Source organism: Lipophrys pholis (assembly GCF_963383615.2).
Source record: "Lipophrys pholis genome assembly, chromosome: 1".
NCBI lineage: Eukaryota > Metazoa > Chordata > Actinopteri > Blenniiformes > Blenniidae > Lipophrys > Lipophrys pholis.
The window spans coordinates 37781819-37799080 of record NC_137635.1 but is presented as its reverse complement, the minus strand read 5'-3'; the positions used below and the strand labels follow the sequence as shown (position 1 = coordinate 37799080).

The 17262-nt window shown below is 39.4% G+C and overlaps 2 protein-coding genes across 5 annotated transcripts; one reads left to right on the top strand and one right to left on the bottom strand.

The window, feature by feature from the left end:
- Nucleotides 1–196: 196 nt before the first annotated feature.
- On the bottom strand, nt 197–7493 carry LOC308112347 (crystallin J1A-like). Of its 4 annotated transcripts, XM_080467812.1 has the most exons (11): nt 7360–7423; nt 4871–4946; nt 3846–3912; nt 3041–3217; nt 2837–2935; nt 2631–2723; nt 2393–2549; nt 1980–2095; nt 1688–1765; nt 1380–1519; nt 608–1269 (listed from the first exon to the last, which is right to left on the bottom strand). In XM_080467812.1, exons 3-11 carry the CDS (start codon nt 3910–3912, stop codon nt 1171–1173), a joined length of 1026 nt encoding a protein of 341 aa, XP_080323938.1. In that variant the 5' UTR covers nt 4871–4946; nt 7360–7423; the 3' UTR covers nt 608–1170. The 4 variants fall into 4 exon arrangements, with proteins under 4 accessions (XP_080323937.1, XP_080323938.1, XP_080323939.1 ...); XM_080467811.1 differs by lacking the exon at nt 7360–7423 and having other exon boundaries at nt 197–1269; nt 4871–5054; XM_080467813.1 differs by lacking the exon at nt 4871–4946 and having other exon boundaries at nt 7360–7493.
- On the top strand, nt 7170–16866 carry casq1a (calsequestrin 1a). Its single transcript, XM_080467796.1, has 11 exons — nt 7170–7911; nt 10996–11089; nt 11290–11390; nt 11546–11657; nt 12097–12170; nt 13140–13270; nt 13782–13827; nt 13981–14035; nt 14154–14254; nt 14359–14433; nt 14990–16866. Exons 1-11 carry the CDS (start codon nt 7675–7677, stop codon nt 15338–15340), a joined length of 1377 nt encoding a protein of 458 aa, XP_080323922.1. The 5' UTR covers nt 7170–7674; the 3' UTR covers nt 15341–16866.
- The last annotated feature ends 396 nt before the right edge of the window (nt 16867–17262 follow it).

Sequence of the window (17262 nt, the reverse complement as noted above, 5' to 3'; positions counted from 1 at the left end):
CTGAAAAGACACTATATATTTTGATAAAAATAACTGAACAAATATCGTCATAATTAATTTGTACGGTGGCCTGGAAATGCAAAACACTACAAACTTCAAAAAACACTTCCAAGTCCTAAAATCCTTCCAAATCGAGAAAACACCTCCGAATTGTGAAAACGCTTCCCAATAAAAAAAAAAAACACTTGAATGGATTGAATGTTTTGTCATTTCTGTATTACAAAATACAGACAGAGATTACAGCTGAACTGTCGACAATGAAATATCGAAATTAGGTCAAAGGGTTAGTTAGTTAATAAATGCCAAGATATATGTTTACAAAATGTTTTGAAATCATTGCCAAAATGGCAAAGAATTGTTAGATATTACTATAAAATATAGAATCTAGAACTGTTGAGTCTTTTGACTTTATTTTAAGTAATGTAAAAACCAAAAAGATCTTCAGCATTGGCTTTGGGATATATTTTTCTTCCTAAATGTGACTCTGTATCCTCACAATTCATACATTAATTTCCCACACTAAGAATCAAGTCCTCAAAGTGATCCAGATTGAACTGTGAAAAAAACCTGAGCGGGAAATATTAAACAAATGAAGTGGCTCAGTGTTCACAGTTGCTGCTTTGGCTTTATTTGTTAAGAGGCGTTTCACTTCAACAATCAAAACATAAACCGCATACCAATATGGATCTATTGTAGGTTTTTAAGCAATTGGACAAACAAGTGTAACAGTAACACAATATTTACCAAAAGTAAATGATTATTGAATGAGAGGTTACCTCATTTAAGTTAACAAGAAAACAGATTAACCAAGGTAACATAAAGATGACTGACATATAATATGCTGGCTATTTCAGTGATGAACCGCCGTTTGAACTACGGGGGACACGGATGACATGGTGACTCCAAAATCAGCTGCGTTTTGCGATATCCAGTCAACAGGAGTTCAATTTAAAGAATAAACACAAACAGTGGTTCTAGATCAAGCTGTTTTTAATAACTTCTGTTGTTTTGTTTGCAGAACATCTGAAACAACATTTCAAACTTTAACAGAGACAAACACATCCGGCTCCAGCCACCCAAACGTTTAGACAGGACCCTTCATTTACTGCTCTGTGGAAGCTCAACTGTTTTCCATGAAGTTCTGGATCATTAGGGCATACTGCCCCACAGCTACAGGAGGTGATCAGTTATCTTCTTGGCGTGCGCCAAGAACGAGTTGAAGCGGAGGGTTCTCGACGTCCAGGAAGTTGGAATTCCTTCCAGTCCAATCTGGGAGAGTTTAAAAAAAAAAAAGAAAAAAGAAAAGCATTTCATAAAACAAAAGAGATTCCAATCTGCAGTGACATTTGATAGAATATTAGATGAGCCGACAGTCACACCTGAGCCCCAAGACATGCTCCTATGAAGGACCCTCTGCTGCAGGTGCATCCGCCGCAGCTCATGTTGTCTCTGATGGCCGACTCGTACTGGCTGGCCGTCAGGACTCCATGCAGCGCTGCTTGGAACGCACCTGGCAAACCTGCAGAGGCATCAGCACCAAATGTGAGTCACAGAGAGGAAAACCAAGCAACAGGTTTGTAGAGTAACTCTGAGCTATGTGTAGTAATCTATGACAGTTATAGTGCGTGTATTTACAGAAACTACTTCTGAATGATGACAAAGGCTGAAGAGGTCGGAGTGAGGATACCTCATGTGTTTGGAAACACGGTGGGAATCAGTTGCTGCGGAGTCTTGGATAAATTCTCCTTCACCTGATGGATGTGTCCTGAATTTAAGCAGAAAAAGAGAAGCTCCAGTGAAAAAAAACAGTCATTTAAAATATAAGCGTGCCTCTGACTTTGTTTTTTTCACACCGCAGAATAAGGATAACATGGAAGCTAAATCGTTCAGTACATGAGATTTTTACAAAACACAAAAGCTAATCCCATTAATCATGGGACTCAGTCCCATGAATTCAGCAGAATGCAGGCCTCACATACCGATGACAGCTTTGTCCAGATCCTGGGGCTGCTTTCTGTTTGGGTCGTTCAGCTGACTCAGCACGACATCCAATGCTTTAGGATCTGGACCATTCAGGATGAAATGCTCCAGGATCCTATAAAAACAAGCCAAAAGTAATTATCCACATATTGATACATTGTGACATCTATAGTTTTTCTCTCAATATATTTTCCTCCATATGGTACAGAATGTATTATTCAAATTCAAAGACTTTTGTTACATTACAGGATCGAAGCCTGAGAATGAAAGTTTGCAAAGGTCGTAATAACTGACAAACATCTGCGTCCTTTGTTAGTTGTGATAAATGACAGTATTTCATCACTTTTATCACTATTATCACTGGCACAGTAAGGAGAAACTGTTGTATGACATAGCAGGCAGATATACCGACCTCGCTGCAGCCAGAGTCTCTGCCACACATTCGTCGTTATTCTGGGTGACTCGGGTGGCCAGTTCCACTTTTTCCAGCATGTCTGGCTGCCCGGCGTAAAAAGCCACGACAGGCGCCAGTTTGGCTATTCCATCAATCTGACAGTCCGTCTCACAGCCTGCAGCAAACAGATCATTTATGTCAAATTCACAATCTGGACGTCGTCCAAGCGGGCAGTGACAGGACAAGAGAGCTTTACCCGTCTCCTCTTTCCCTGCATCCACATTCTTCAGAAAGCTCTTCAAACTTCCTTGTCTCCACGGTCCGTCAATCGGCAGCTGTGGTCTGGGCCCTAGTGTTTACACAAGTATTGATTCCATCAGCTTAACCATAATAAGTGAGGCATGTGTTTGTATTTCTCCAAAATATGAAAAATCGTCCACATTTCCTGGACAGCTTTCTTACCTCCCTTCTGTCTGTACGGATCGTTGATAGGCGTGTCATACTCTGATCCTGGACCGAAGAATTTCAGTATGCGCTGCTTCAGATCCTCAACATTCAGCCCTGGTAGGAGACAAGTCACAATTTGAACTGGAAAGCTTAAAACGGTTCCTGTCATGATCACAATATCTTGAGCAGTAGTCTGGCGTGTTGGAAAGATGACGATACCTCCACATTCAGACAGCGACTCCAGGAGGACGTATGCCTGGTCTCCGTAGCAGCTCTGCTGGCCTGTCTGCCTTCTGTAGAAAGGGTTTGCAGACTCGGAACGAAACTCTGGGTTTGGATCCTCATCCAGAATCGCCTTCAGCTTTTGGCGGTCGTACACCCAGTGCAGAGGTTGTGCTGCAAGAGGGCGAGCCATAGAAGCCACTAATTAATCCATTCATTAGAAGATTTTTCCATGTCTTTTTTGTTGTAAGAGCCATGATAATAACAATTAAAAGCAGAAAGTTTCAATTGTTGATGGGATTTTCCTGTTGTTAGAACACAATTAATTCATATGTGATTTTTTTTTCTTCATATTTGCTGTGCTTTCAAATGCCAAATGGGCTTTAGTGGGTTGGATCAGTAACATCTTCACACAATATTGACATTCCTGCCTGTTTGAAAGATGTTATCATCACGTGAAGTCATCTAATAATGCAGTTTTGTTCTGGAGTGTTATTTGTTATCAGGATCAGGGACTCATCAAAATTCAATCAATTACTATTAAAATATGCATTGTATATATTTAAGTTTAATTTTTATTCTTTTAAATGGAACGCTTAATGTCTGTAGGAGCAGATTATGTAGAAAACTACTTAATATTGTGAAACTGGCAAAATAATAATCAGAGTAAAGATTTATGATTCAACATTTGAATTACATTGAACCACATTAAGATTATAAACGGTTCGAGCAAATAAGGTTTTTTAATCACTGAGTGCATTCAATAAACGATGACACCAAAGAGACGAAAAGTTGAACTGACCAGCTGCATCTGCAACAGCGGATCCTACGATGGCTCCTATTGCCCTGTTGGCCAGTGATGAAGTCATCTGTGAACACGTGAAAAGCCTCATTAAAACATTACACAGCCAGACATTTTATAATCTCATAATTAGCACAATATATTCTACCAAGTTATGTCTCTGTTAAGAGCATTAGCATAGTGGATCATCATCTCTGAACATCCCGTCCCCTGAAACCTCCTTCCTCATAACGTACATCATCCCTGCAAGTTGTGTGTGTTTTATTCTAGTTCTGTTGTAGGTTTAATTTTTGTGCTTCTGACTATAACCTTTGTAAATGAAACATGAGGTACTTTCTTGTAACTTAGGTCAATCATAACATACATTTCACAAATAAGTGTCAAGTTTATGTTAATGTGTTGGAATCAAGTCCATTGACAATGTTTTTTTTTTTAATTAACAAAATCACTTAACAAACATTCTGTAATACAATCTTCACAAAGGCTATTCTAAAAAAAAAAAAAACTATGTACAGTGAAGTAAAGTGAAGTGAATCAATCAAATATATATACATATCTATTAGAAAAGGCAGTTCTTGAACAATTATATGGAATGCAGTCTGAAAATGAAACAACACAGAAAAGAAAAGAAAAAAAAACAAAGCAAAACAAATCCAGGGTTTACATTCTATATCATAATTATTAATCAAATCGAATAGTTTTATTACATGTTTACTCTTTATGAGTCCATTATCAGCTGTTGCGCCATGACGTCATAAGGAGGCGCGCTTGATTTCCCTCCCTGCGTCTCCATCATGTGACCCTCAGACCACGCAGATTCCAACCAGCCGCTAACAAATATTAACTTTATGATTCGCTTTGCGCTCGACTGCAATGAAACGTCGGCTGATTGATGATGCATCTACCAGCCGTGACTACAGACCGTTTGTTTGGAGGCTGTTTGACTTGAATCGGAAGTCAATGGTGACCATGTCTGGCGAGCAGACGCGAGCTCGTGAGCAGGAACATGAAATGAAAAGTCTGACCTTCGCCTCCGAGGGCAGGAGCAGGTTGAGGCCGTCCGAAGCTTGTTCAAACCGAGGAACAATCACCACCTCAGCGCTCAAAAAAATACACAATTTAATGAGGCGTTATGAAACGTCCGTAGCTTTGCCACCGCCCACCGTAAAGATAATCCCGCCCCCCTTCGTCATGTAACTTCACTCCAACATTGTGGCGTTTAATCTTCGGACATCGCACGAAAACGGGAAGCAACAATCATACATTTCAACAAACACTTAAGAAATGCACTATAATGCACAATTTCTCAATAAAACGATTGTCCCGCGTTGGATTTGCTGACAGTTACATATCTCAAATGTACAGGTCATACGATTAGAAAAAAGAAAATACATACTCTCAGGAGTAGACCAACAACCCCCTTTCTAATATATGAAGGAAACAATACTTAAATTCACATCGAGAAATATTCATTTACCTTCCATCTTTGCATTTGCTGTGCTTATTATTTTTCTATCTGCACTTGCACTGTTTTGTAATGTGCATTTTATTGTACTGTGTACTTCCTCTATTCTGTCAATGTGAGTATTTTTATAACTATGCAGTTTTTTTAATATGCAATTTCTCAGTTTAATATGTGAGCAACACAGTGACAACTGTGAATTTCTGTACCGTGAGAGCAATAAATAAATATCAAATTTATTTAGACTAAGCTTTCAGCTTCGGGGCACCGGCATTAAGATAGATTCAATGTGATCAATGATGTGATAATACCAGGCAATAAGATTTAGTAAACATAGAAACATGATTACTGACATTATGCACCCAGGTTCATCTTTCCTTCTTTGAAGTTTGTTTGTTTTGAAAGTACTTAATAGTTCATGAAACTGCTTCTAATTTGACTTTTTTTGTTGCGATGCTCCCTCGTCACAAAATAAATGCTCAGTAGACCATCTGATAGAGATCAGAGAGCAACATCTGCTGGACAACAGTGGGAACTACATGTAAACTACTGGGTGGAAGTCCCATGCTCTCTGAATCACATCATCAATATGGGTGTTGTTCTCAAAATATTCATGTTTAATGAATTTTATAAGGAACAAACAACCCGAAACTTCCTTTATAAAACATGCAATCTGAATATTTTCTTGTGCCTATGTTTTCCTACAAAGCAATGTTTATTAAATCCTGCCATGAGATCACTGCATCCACCGTGCATGTTGTCACCAACACACACTCATAGTATGGATCTGAAGCTAATCCAGTTTCAATATTTTTCACTGCAACATTTTGCTGCCATTGGCTGTTTAGTTTTACTGTAGGTCCCTGAGTTGTAATAATAGTAGTGAAACAGTGCAAAAATAGGGGTTATGTTTACTTTTATTGTCTGCCATCCTAACTCTCTGCACCGTCTTCCCAGAGGCCCAACTTGACCCTCCACTGGACATGTTTTTGCCTCTTGGCTGTATATTTGACACCCCTGCCTTAAACTATTGTAAACATGTTATAGTCTGACATGGTCTGAGTCCTGGATACAGCACATTACAGAAAATAGAGATGCCTCAGACAGAATGCAGCTTTTAAGTATTCTACTAAGGCTGAATATTTCTGGTATTTTTCTGCAGACCTGCATGTACTGATACGGGAAAGAGGGGTGTGTCTCATAGTGTGTGCCCTGGGAGTGGGAAGGAGACCACATAGCCTGCATTTATTAATAGCTTACATCTTCCCTTTCAATTTGTAAAATAATATCACATGTGGTCAGCTCAAGCATACATGCAGACATTGCACGGAGCACACGTGTACTGTCTGTATCAGGTCCAGACTCTGAAAGATTGAAAGAAAAGTGCCACTCAGCCCCCCTCCTGTAAAACTCTATGTTTCACTTTCTTCTTGAGTCAGGGCTAAGTGACACCTATGCACCGAATCCCAAGCAGGTGCACCACCCTCGCCTCTCTCGCTCTCTCTCTCTCTCTCTCTCTCTCTCTCTCTCTCTCTCTCTCTCTCTCTCTCTCTCTCCATGTCCCTGAGTGACCTGGCCCCACATTCTCCAGCTACGATGATGCCAGCAGTAGCAAATTAGACACCAGCACCACCTCCTGATATGTACTTCTCTGTCCTACATCCATTATTTTTAGCTGGGATCCAAGCCTTCATCTTCACTTAATATGGGAAAAGAGAGCTTCATATTTGCAGCCGCCACTAAATCCATCGTATCAGTCTTCTTCTTCATTTGGCCAAAGCGAAAAGGCTCACTCACATGCACGCCCCTATCATCTCCCTTTAATCTGTTTATTCTGTGTCCCATCCTCTTCTGCCTCCACCACTGTCTCTCCATGTTCTGTGTCTGCATGTTAGAGACAGAGAGCAGGTTGGTTCTCATACCCCTACTCCACCCACTTTGACAGGTCTGTCATATACGCTCAAGCACATGCACACACACACACACATGCACACGCACACGCACACGCGCGCGCACACACACACACACACACACGCGCGTTTGCAAACTTACCTACACAAGGCTGTCACTCCAGCAACCAGCCCGGCCCTGCCTCCTCTTTCCCATGCTCAATTACACCCCACATAGACACACACTCACACCTATGTCAAACTTAGCCCAACCCCTCTTGCACCCTGTGCCCCACTGCCAGTTGCACTGGTGGGGTTTTTAATAAGGTGGATGCAGGAGTTGGTCTTGCTCTCTTCTGGGTGACGCGGATTGGAAGGGCTTCTTCATACTTTCAAAGAATTTTTTTTCTTTTTGCTACCACCCCTTCTTTTACTTTCTGAAACTGTAAATACACTTTCACTATCCCAAAGAGGAGCCATGAAGTGGACCTGGGTTCTTGTGGCAGTCTTGCTGTCCTTTGGGGGGCTATCACTGGGCAAGGATAGCTTGGACTTCCCGGAGTTTGATGGCAAGGACCGTGTCCACCACCTCAGCGCCAAAAACTATAAGTCTGTGATGAAGAAGTACGATGTCATGGTTTTGTACTACCATGATCATCCCGGATCCAGCCGCGTCGCCCAGAGACAGTTTGAGATTGAGGAGTTGGCACTTGAGGTAGGTTAAGATGGGAAGCTTTCTGAGGGAACACTGTGGATAGGGCAAGGTTCTCGTTGTAAGAGCAAAGACAAGTTACACAAATATGACCTTTCTATTGAAGTTTTACAAGGATTTGTACTTTTGGTAGTATAATTTATTCATCAGTTGCCAAGAAATGCAGACATAAATACTGTGATGGACCTGATGGTTACAGCTTTGTATGTCTTAGTTAGAAATTGTGATTTGCAGGAATGGCTGTGTATCTAGAAACATTGACTGAAGTGTTTGCACCAATGCTGTGTGCTTGAAATTATTAAATGTACAGTAAAGCAGGAGGGGTTGTTATGGAGCATTTTACCAGGTGGGAAATGTCTTTAGTGGAGTCAGAACCACTGATAAGGGAAGTCTCAAAATGTGTCACAAGCCTGTGGCGTGTCGTCAGCATGGCCCACCTGAGGCACAGAGCTGAGTGCGGTATGAGGACCTATGATATCCTGTTTTTCTGGCAAAGGCTGAGTCTGTATGCAACCTGTGTGTGTGTGTAAGTGAGAGAGAGAGAGAGAGAGAGAGAGAGAGAGAGAGAGAGAGAGAGAGAGAGAGAGAGAGAGAGAGGAGCTGATGCACCTAACAGCACTCCAGATCTTAGGTTTGCTCATCAACCTGTCATCCTGGATACTCAGCAGTTTAATCACATTCCTGCAGAAAAACATGACATCACTCTTCAGCAAGCACAACGCCAGGCGAGAAGCAACCACCTTCTAAGGTTGCACGGGAATTCGCTGTCTATCACATTTCAGATATTCCCACATCGTCTTTCAAAGGAAAAGTTTAATTAGCAGGTTTAGTGTCAGCTCGTTAGAACAGCCAAATGACATTTGTAATACACGTTCTTGTCACAATTCAACACAAGTCAGACCTCCCAGCCCATTACAAATAAGACTACAAAATATTTTCTTTTTTTTTTTTTTAGAAATTGCAAGAAATTTGGAAAATTGTTTTATTTCAAAAAGTGTGTGTACTGGATCACAAAGCTCAACTCGCTTTTTGACGTTTGGCTTGACTATGCCTGTTGTATTATTATTGAGAGCTGTGAGAAATGCTGGTGGAAACTTTAACACATTGCATCCACAACTAGATCTTGCTGGCAACAAGTTCTGGAGCCAGCATGTCTTGCCACTGATAGAATAAGAGGAATATAGATGAAGATAATCTAACTGAATAGTGACAAAGAGTGAGGTTGCAGAGGACATGAGAGAAGTTGCCCTCCTGAGCATATCACATCATCACGACAGTCTGTGGCGTCTCCGTCAGGGGCTCGTCTCGGGGCTGCAGCCCAGTGCTGGAGGTCCTGGCTCCAGTAGTGCCGGCTCAGCTCCGTGCTCTGATTGACACTTGCAGTACTGTACTTGTCAGCGGATCCTGGAGCGGCCGAGCATCACTGCCACCTCTCCAAAATAGTCCCTGGGCTGGTGTGGCTTTTGGCGCTATATTTATCCCGAGCTGCTTTTGTGGTGTGTTGAGCTCCCTCAAGGCTTGTGTTTCTTCTTATGAATGTATTATGATTTACATTTAATGAGGTCTTAATATTAGCAACAGCCGGTAGCAAAAGGTACAGGGTTTCAGAGGCCAGGGCTCCCTGTGGAGTTAGTGAAAGGCAAAATGATATACGACATGACGATTGTATGGATGTCATAAAAATATTTTTTTTTCTTAAATTAAGTTTATGAATTATACAGTGTACAGACATAATAACTTAAAATACACTACTTCATTTTAGTGAAGACAAAATTATCTATTGACATATTACATGTTGTAAGTTTAGAAATGAAACGAGGAGGAAATATACCATCCAGTGAGGTAAAAACTTTCATGGCAACTACTTCATTATCACTTCAATAAAGCACATTTTACCATCTGCTAAAAATCCATAAAGTACATGATGAAACTAACTTAAAATCCTCAATATGTTTCAACTGCTGTGCAGTTTACATGCTGTATAGCTGGAAAACAAAAAGATTTGAAACTATGAAATCTGATCCTGGAGTAACTTTACATGCATTTCAGTGGGTTTAGTTACCCTCCAGAAATGATATCATCCCTGTAACTGCAGAGACACAATCAGGACACCAAGTACCACAAACAACTTTACAAATAGATATACATCGACTGAGTGATTATCACATGTTTTTGCTCCATCTACTTTTTTCACCATTTCAATACAGGGTAACAATATTCAATTTATTTCAGGAAAAACAAGATAGAAAACTATTTCATATGGAATCGTGAAAAAATAGATTTCTATTTTGTGCATCCGTGCAATGAATTTCACAAATGGCAATCAATTAAAAACAGATCAATTTGTTGCTTTCATGCTTGCTGCTTAATATATGAAGTGACTTGTCATCTAGTGTTTTGCCTTATTCTATTTTAGCCATTGTAAATGTCACAAGGGTGCAGCCTGCTACAAAGATGAAAAGAAGGGGATGGGTGACTTTAAATGCAAATCAGAGTTTGAAATCATTTCCCCAACTCAAATGCAGTCAAGCAATTAACTCTGAACTTGTTTTCGATCTTTCACCCATCTGCAACTTTACTCAAGTTAAGAGAAAAAAAAAAAAAAAAGCTGAAGCCTCTCTGCACAGTAAGCTGGTTAGACTAACTCCAGTCCGGAAAAACAGCTGCTACTGTGTGTGTGTGTGTGTGTGTGTGTGTGTGTGTGTGTGTGTGTGTGTGTGTGTGTGTGAGTGTACTTTTTACTCTTCCAAATACACTAAGACGGCTCTCACACCACTTCCTCACCGCTGCTGGGCTGTGAGCAGCCTTGCATGCATTGGTGGGACTTACTGTCCGTCATAAGGTTCATGTTTCATACAGATTTAGAAAGTGCATGAGCAGCGCTCTGAAAAGCAGGCTTTTATGGTAATGAAACCACTGATCTCAGAACTTTGTCAAAAGGTTTGAATAAAAATGTTACAGACATTGAAATAAGTTAGACCTACACTGTCAAGTACTGTGATGTCACTATGCAGGAATAAACAAACCAAAACTATGTATTTCACTATGTGACAATGTTTTTTTTTTTTTCTTTTTTCTGATATCCAGCTTGCAGCCCAGGTCTTGGATGAGTTTGATGATGAAGATGTCGGAGTTGGCCTCATTGATGCAAAGCTTGACAAGGCAGTTGCAAAGAAATTAGGTAAGGACAAATAAACTGAACAAGACTGACTAAAGTCCATCGAGCCAGTACCACAGTCTTTGCAAAGTCCATGTAAACGATCTGAAAAGACTTGTCATAACTGACATGTTCTCAGGTTGCATTGTAAAATTGGATGATCAGAAAAAATTCTCCTGAATTTAGAGAGAATATACACCAGGTACATCTGTTCTTTTTCCCAGGCCTTGAGGAATCCGACAGCATCTTCATCTTCACGGATGATGAAGTCATTGAATACGATGGAGAGCTTGCAGCAGACACTCTTGTGGAGTTCATCTATGATGTTCGTGAGGATATAATATCCCAGTTAATAGCCTACCTTATGTTAGAAAAAGAAAAAATCCGTTTCCCTAAACTTTTCTTTGTACTAACACTTACCCATGAAACTTACTTCACTTTCTCTGTCATCTGTATCGTCGCTCGCCTTTTCTCCTCCAGGTCCTTGAAGACCCCGTGGAAATTATTGACAATAGTAAGGAACTCAAAGGCTTTGAGAACATTGAAGAGGACATCAAACTGGTGGGCTACTTTAAGAGTCACAAGTCAGAACGTAAGAATCTGTACTGTGATGGCATGATAACTTTTCTGATTGCTTTTTTCTTTTTGCTGCTTGACAACATAATTTTGGTAATCGCTTATCAAGGAAATGTAACATCAGATTTATTTATTTCCCACTAACTGCTTCTATTAAGTGGCATGCAGCAAATAAATAATGTATTAAAGCCAATAATGTAATAACTGCCAGTAATGTGATAACTTTGGACATTCTGAATGTAATAATAATGAAATAAAATAGTACAATATGTCTATGCATCCGCAGTGAATGAGTATGATAACGATCTAATCCACAATAAGTATTTTTGATGAGCAAACGGCACAAAAATTGCATGAAACAAACAACTTTTATTTCTAAGAAATGCAGTTCTTACAGTGTCGATTGATTTGTTTTTGAATGCCAGTCCTTAATGTCATAACTTATTGCATTTCAGATTTTGAGGCCTATGCTGACGCTGCTGAAGAATTCCATCCTCACATCAAATTCTTTGCCACATTCAACCCCAAAGTGAGTAATTATGGGATTACTACTCGAGTCTATTTGAGGTCAAGTGCATTTGTCTGTGCAAATAAGATAACACATTCTATGTAAACTATTGGTGAGTGTTGGCAAATAGTGCACATGTAAATCCTTAGTGAGTTTGACAGACATATAAAGCAAACTCAAAATGTCTTCTGTGAAAAGTATTGAAAGTACTTATCTTAAAACTAAATATACAGTATACTGCATAGTAATGAGCTGAAAGCACATTGGACATAAACGACCTTCTAATGGGAATTGTTGTATATTGATTTAAATATCTGCTTTCTGATTCTATGAGATTAGACTAAACATGTTATGTGGTATTGTAGTACTCTGTGGTCATGCCACAATCGTATTTCATTATCAAGTGGAAAAACTATCAATTCCTGTGCTGCTGGAGATATTTCAAAATGTTCACACAAAAAAAAGAAAATGAAGAAAATAGAAGACCCAGCATTCAGCCTTGTGGCACTCCAAAAACACAGTTTCTAAATTTGTGCCAATTATAAATATACAATGCGTTGAGGACACTTCATGTCCTTAATTTAAAAAACAATATTACATGTGTTTATTATAATAAACCATAAATGGGCTGATTTTCAAAATTCAAACAAAGGAATTCTGTAATTTAGTTTGTTTTGGTATTTAAAAGGTACATTTTCATTTGATGGCATTTCTACAGTTGTGAGAAGAACCCATGTTTTATTACTGTTAATAAAATATCAATGATCTGCAAAATAAAAGAACAACCGAAAAGCATTTATACTTCAGCGAAGCAATGTTGTTCTTCAAACAGGAAAAATAAATCTCCCCTCTTCAGAAGTAATATACCTGATGCCGTCTTGCCTTAAGTATAAAGAGATAAATGATGTGCTTAAAATTACAGCGAGAAAAAAGTAACTCACAATAAACATGGCCAGACGACAGTTCTTAAGTGTCGGCGTTGTGTTTCAGGTCGCCAGAGCTCTGGAGCTGAAGCTTAATGAGGTGGACTTCTATGAGCCCTTCATGGATGATCCAGTGGTCATCCCCGGAAAACCTTACACTGAGGAGGAACTGGTGGACTTCATTGAAGATAACGACAGGTAAATCACATTAGTGCTACCGATCAAAGCTAAAGGTCAAAGTTCATTCCTTGTAATTTATCATGTAACTGATTCCAAAGTGTGAGTTCTGCAGAGGTGTGAGGGGTGGGAGGTCATGAGAGGTCATTTACAATTCCTACGAAAAAAAGTGTTAAGTTTTACACACACAGTACTAATCCTATTCATTGAAAGGAATAGTCCCAGGGAGAAACAAGAAGCAATTATATTTATGTCCAATCATTGTTGATGTTTGCACATAATTTCCTGCATGTGTTGTTTAAATACAAATGACATAAATGTTGACGAGATATTCTGGGTTTGTGCTTTCTGCTTTTTGCTGTCAGACTCTGAAAATACACATGAACAGACCAGCTGCAGTGTAAACTTGATTAATATGCACTTTATTTTCATAAAGGTCTAGGGTCTAGGGTGTGCCCTAGACCACTTGATGTCTTTTTAAGTGGGCTTTGGCATTCTTGACATTAGATCTAACCAATTTATCTTTCTTAAGACCAACTCTGAGGAAGCTGCAACCACACAACATGTATGAGATCTGGGTAAGAACACTGTAACTTCCTCCCATATGTTTTGCATTAGTCTTTTATGAAGAGAATTTACTTCAGTTATAACATTAAAACACTTTATGAATTTCCTGCCAACTTCACCAACTTGACACCATTGTGTTCATGTTGTGTCTGTTCTTTCCACAGGAGGACGATGTTGATGGTGAACATATTATTGCGTTTGCAGAGGAGTCTGATCCAGGTAAAAGTAACATACAAAAATCTATACACATATCAGCATTGATATTTGTTGTATCTTACGAGGCGAACTCCAACAGTCTAGTGGGGCTTTGAAAGTAATTTTCTTGGCCACTCCTCAGATGGTTATGAGTTCCTGGAGATCCTGAAAGATGTGGCTGAGGACAACACAGACAACCCTAACCTTAGCATTGTCTGGATTGACCCTGATGATTTCCCACTGGTAAAAAAAAATCAAAAAATGGAACTGTCTAATATGCATACCATGAACCAGAGACTAGCAGAAAACTGTAACTTCTTGGTAATAATCTTTATTTTCTATTGCAGCTCCTGCCACACTGGGAAAAGATCTTCGGCATTGACCTGTCCTCCCCACAGATTGGTGTTGTTGAAGCTGATGACGTGAGTCATATTTTGGTACTTTTCCTAAAGATCACCCCACATTTTTATGTTGTGTTGTGTTGAACTAGTATGTTGATATCTGGAGTACTCTGCAAAAGTGTTAGGAAGTAGTGGGAAAATACATTAACTATAGGTACACTCAAAGACAGGGTTCACCTGTCATCTGTCCTGAGAAATACAGAGACAAGAACAATCATACACACCGATGGGCAATCCCACAGGAAGGGGGGACATACCAGTTCCACAGAGAAAGGCTCCTAATCCCAACCAGGACATGAACTGAGGATATTCTCACTGTGTTGCCGCCCCATGAGTACTCGATACATAGGCTTTAGGTTTGAGGTCTCTTGTGTTAGTTATGGTGAGATGTCCAAGATGGTCTCTGCATGTCGCTCCAGCCATGACTTAAATTGCACCTCATGGATCCACGTTGTACAGTACATTGGCCACATGTTGCATAACACCCTGAATCCTCATAAAATCCCTGGTTATAGTCTGACGAGCTCACAGATTCCTCCCCTGAGTTGTTAACGTGTCGGTCTTGTTTGTTGTGCAGGGTGACAGTGTGTGGTTGGACATGGACGATGGCGAGGATCTGCCCACTGTAGACGAACTGGAGGACTGGATTGAGGATGCCTTGTCAGGCAAAATCGATCCTGATAATGATGATGACGATGATGACGACGACGACGATGATGATGATGATGATGATGATGACGATGACGATGACGATGATGACGATGATGACGATGACGACGACGACGATGATGACGATGATGACGACGATGATGATGACGATGATGACGATGATGATGACGACGACGACGACGATGATGACGATGACGATGATGATGATGATGACGACGATGATGACGACGATGATGATGACGATGATGATGATTATTAAATCTTAAAGTCTGACCAATGCAGTTTCAAGAGTCAACATCATTAACTCAACATAAAGTCATCCTCTTTTGTAACTACATTACGTTGAACTCATCAGTTCATTTTGATATCTCATCTTTTCATCATCTTCTCTTTGCATCTCACCGGAATAATTTTCCATTACTCATCTGTCCCTCTCCCCCAGAATCCTCCATGTAAGAAAGTACCCCCTAAAATGCCACAGTACCTTTATTCTCACATGTAACACTGTCTGGTACAATAAAAAAAGAAATTATTTCAAAAACTTGCCATCTATTGCTATTGATTTTTATAATATTAAAGATGTTATTTTCCTAAGTACTGGAGGGTTGCATTGTTTTATGCATTATGTCTGAGTCCATCTGTGAAGTTTGTTGCTGATGAATGTGTCTTATTTATGTTCACTCTTTTTTTTGGTTTTTCCCCAGTACTGAAATGACTGAGGTCAGATCCAAAGGTGCTATCAGGCTTTATCTGATGGGTTTTAGGCATCGAAAGCCTATTCTGTGAAATCAATGTGATGCTGTACACTGAAAGTGCTGTACATCAAATGACTATTTTCTATGACGATGAATTATGACAACAGCCACATTCTATTTTTGTAAAAAGAGACATTTTACTTACTGTAAAGTCTTAAATAAACAACAGTTTGGACAGAAAACCACTAGTGTATAGTTTTTACAGAATGTGTACGTGTGTATGTGTGAAATAAGCATTATAATACTTTAGTAAAGCTTTAGACTTTATAAAATTGTGTTTTTTCACAGATGTAGTAAGGCTACTGAGAGGAATCAGTCCTTTTGAAAGGTTCACACATTCTTTATTATGTCTGAGGCTCTCTCAAAGACTTTTATACTGATTGCTAACCCTAATTTGCTATTTGCTTTACGTTTAAGCTTTCTGAGTGGAGGGGGAGTGTTGTGTTACTATAAGAATCTTGAAAGAAATCCTAATCTCACTATAGTGCATGCATATGCTTTATGTGAAACATCCTGTTCCTCTCCATTGATAACTCCATCTTCTACCACTTCATCCAGAATGGGGCGACGAGGCGCTAGAGATAATCTCAGTTGATTATGAAGGCAGGGTGAACCCTGGACAGGTTGGCAGTCTCTCACAAGGCAACAGAGAGACAAACAGTAACACACAATCACAGTTACTGGCTATTTAGGGTAACCAATCAACCTCAAATCAACTGTGTTTTTGACTGTGGGAGCAACAAAAAAACCAATGTTCTAACCTATCTTGTATTTAAATTTAGTCATTACAAGATTTAAAAATGTACAATACGTTTTATTTTCCCTTTTTCATTTGGGCCGTAGAGGATTAAGCAGTTTCAAAGCCATAAATTCTAAAATGTGTGATAATTATGAACAAATGAAGAAATAAAAGACAGCTTGACACACAAGTGATTGTTTTTTACTGTTAAATGTCATGTTACTGCCAACTACAAGAATCTTTGGTGTTTTATTGATTCTATTTTGATAATAAAGTCTATTTATGATTTGGTGTCAGTCACTATAATTGCCATATTTTAAAATGTGTTCTTTAACGTTTGCTGTCATTGTCAACACCTTGATGGGGAAAGTGACTAACTTCCTTGGTTGTTCCTATTTCTTCGTAATCATATGTGTAAAAACTGTGATATAAATCAAGTTATTATTAACCAGCGGATCCTAGATGAATTCCTGAAGAAGCTGAAGCAGTTTGCCTTCACTGCTGCTTCGAAGCTCCTACAGAAACACCACAGAGAGCTTCTTCTGTCCAGGCAGCAGTTTGGGAGAGCAGCCACTTAACCTCTCCTAATATGTGAGATTTTTCTCCGTCTTACACTTTTTCCAAAATATCTTGTGATGAATATGATAATTAATTACATAGTAGTGTTCACTTTTGTCACATTAAAAA

Bases quoted from the DNA above. Each gene is read 5' to 3' on its own strand.
- casq1a (XM_080467796.1), top strand. From the start codon at position 7,675: ATGAAGTGGACCTGGGTTCTTGTGGCAGTCTTGCTGTCCTTTGGGGGG. The intron at 12,171-13,139 runs GTGAGTAATTAT...GTTGTGTTTCAG, and splicing joins TTGCCACATTCAACCCCAAA to GTCGCCAGAGCTCTGGAGCT. The intron at 13,271-13,781 runs GTAAATCACATT...ATCTTTCTTAAG, and splicing joins TTCATTGAAGATAACGACAG to ACCAACTCTGAGGAAGCTGC.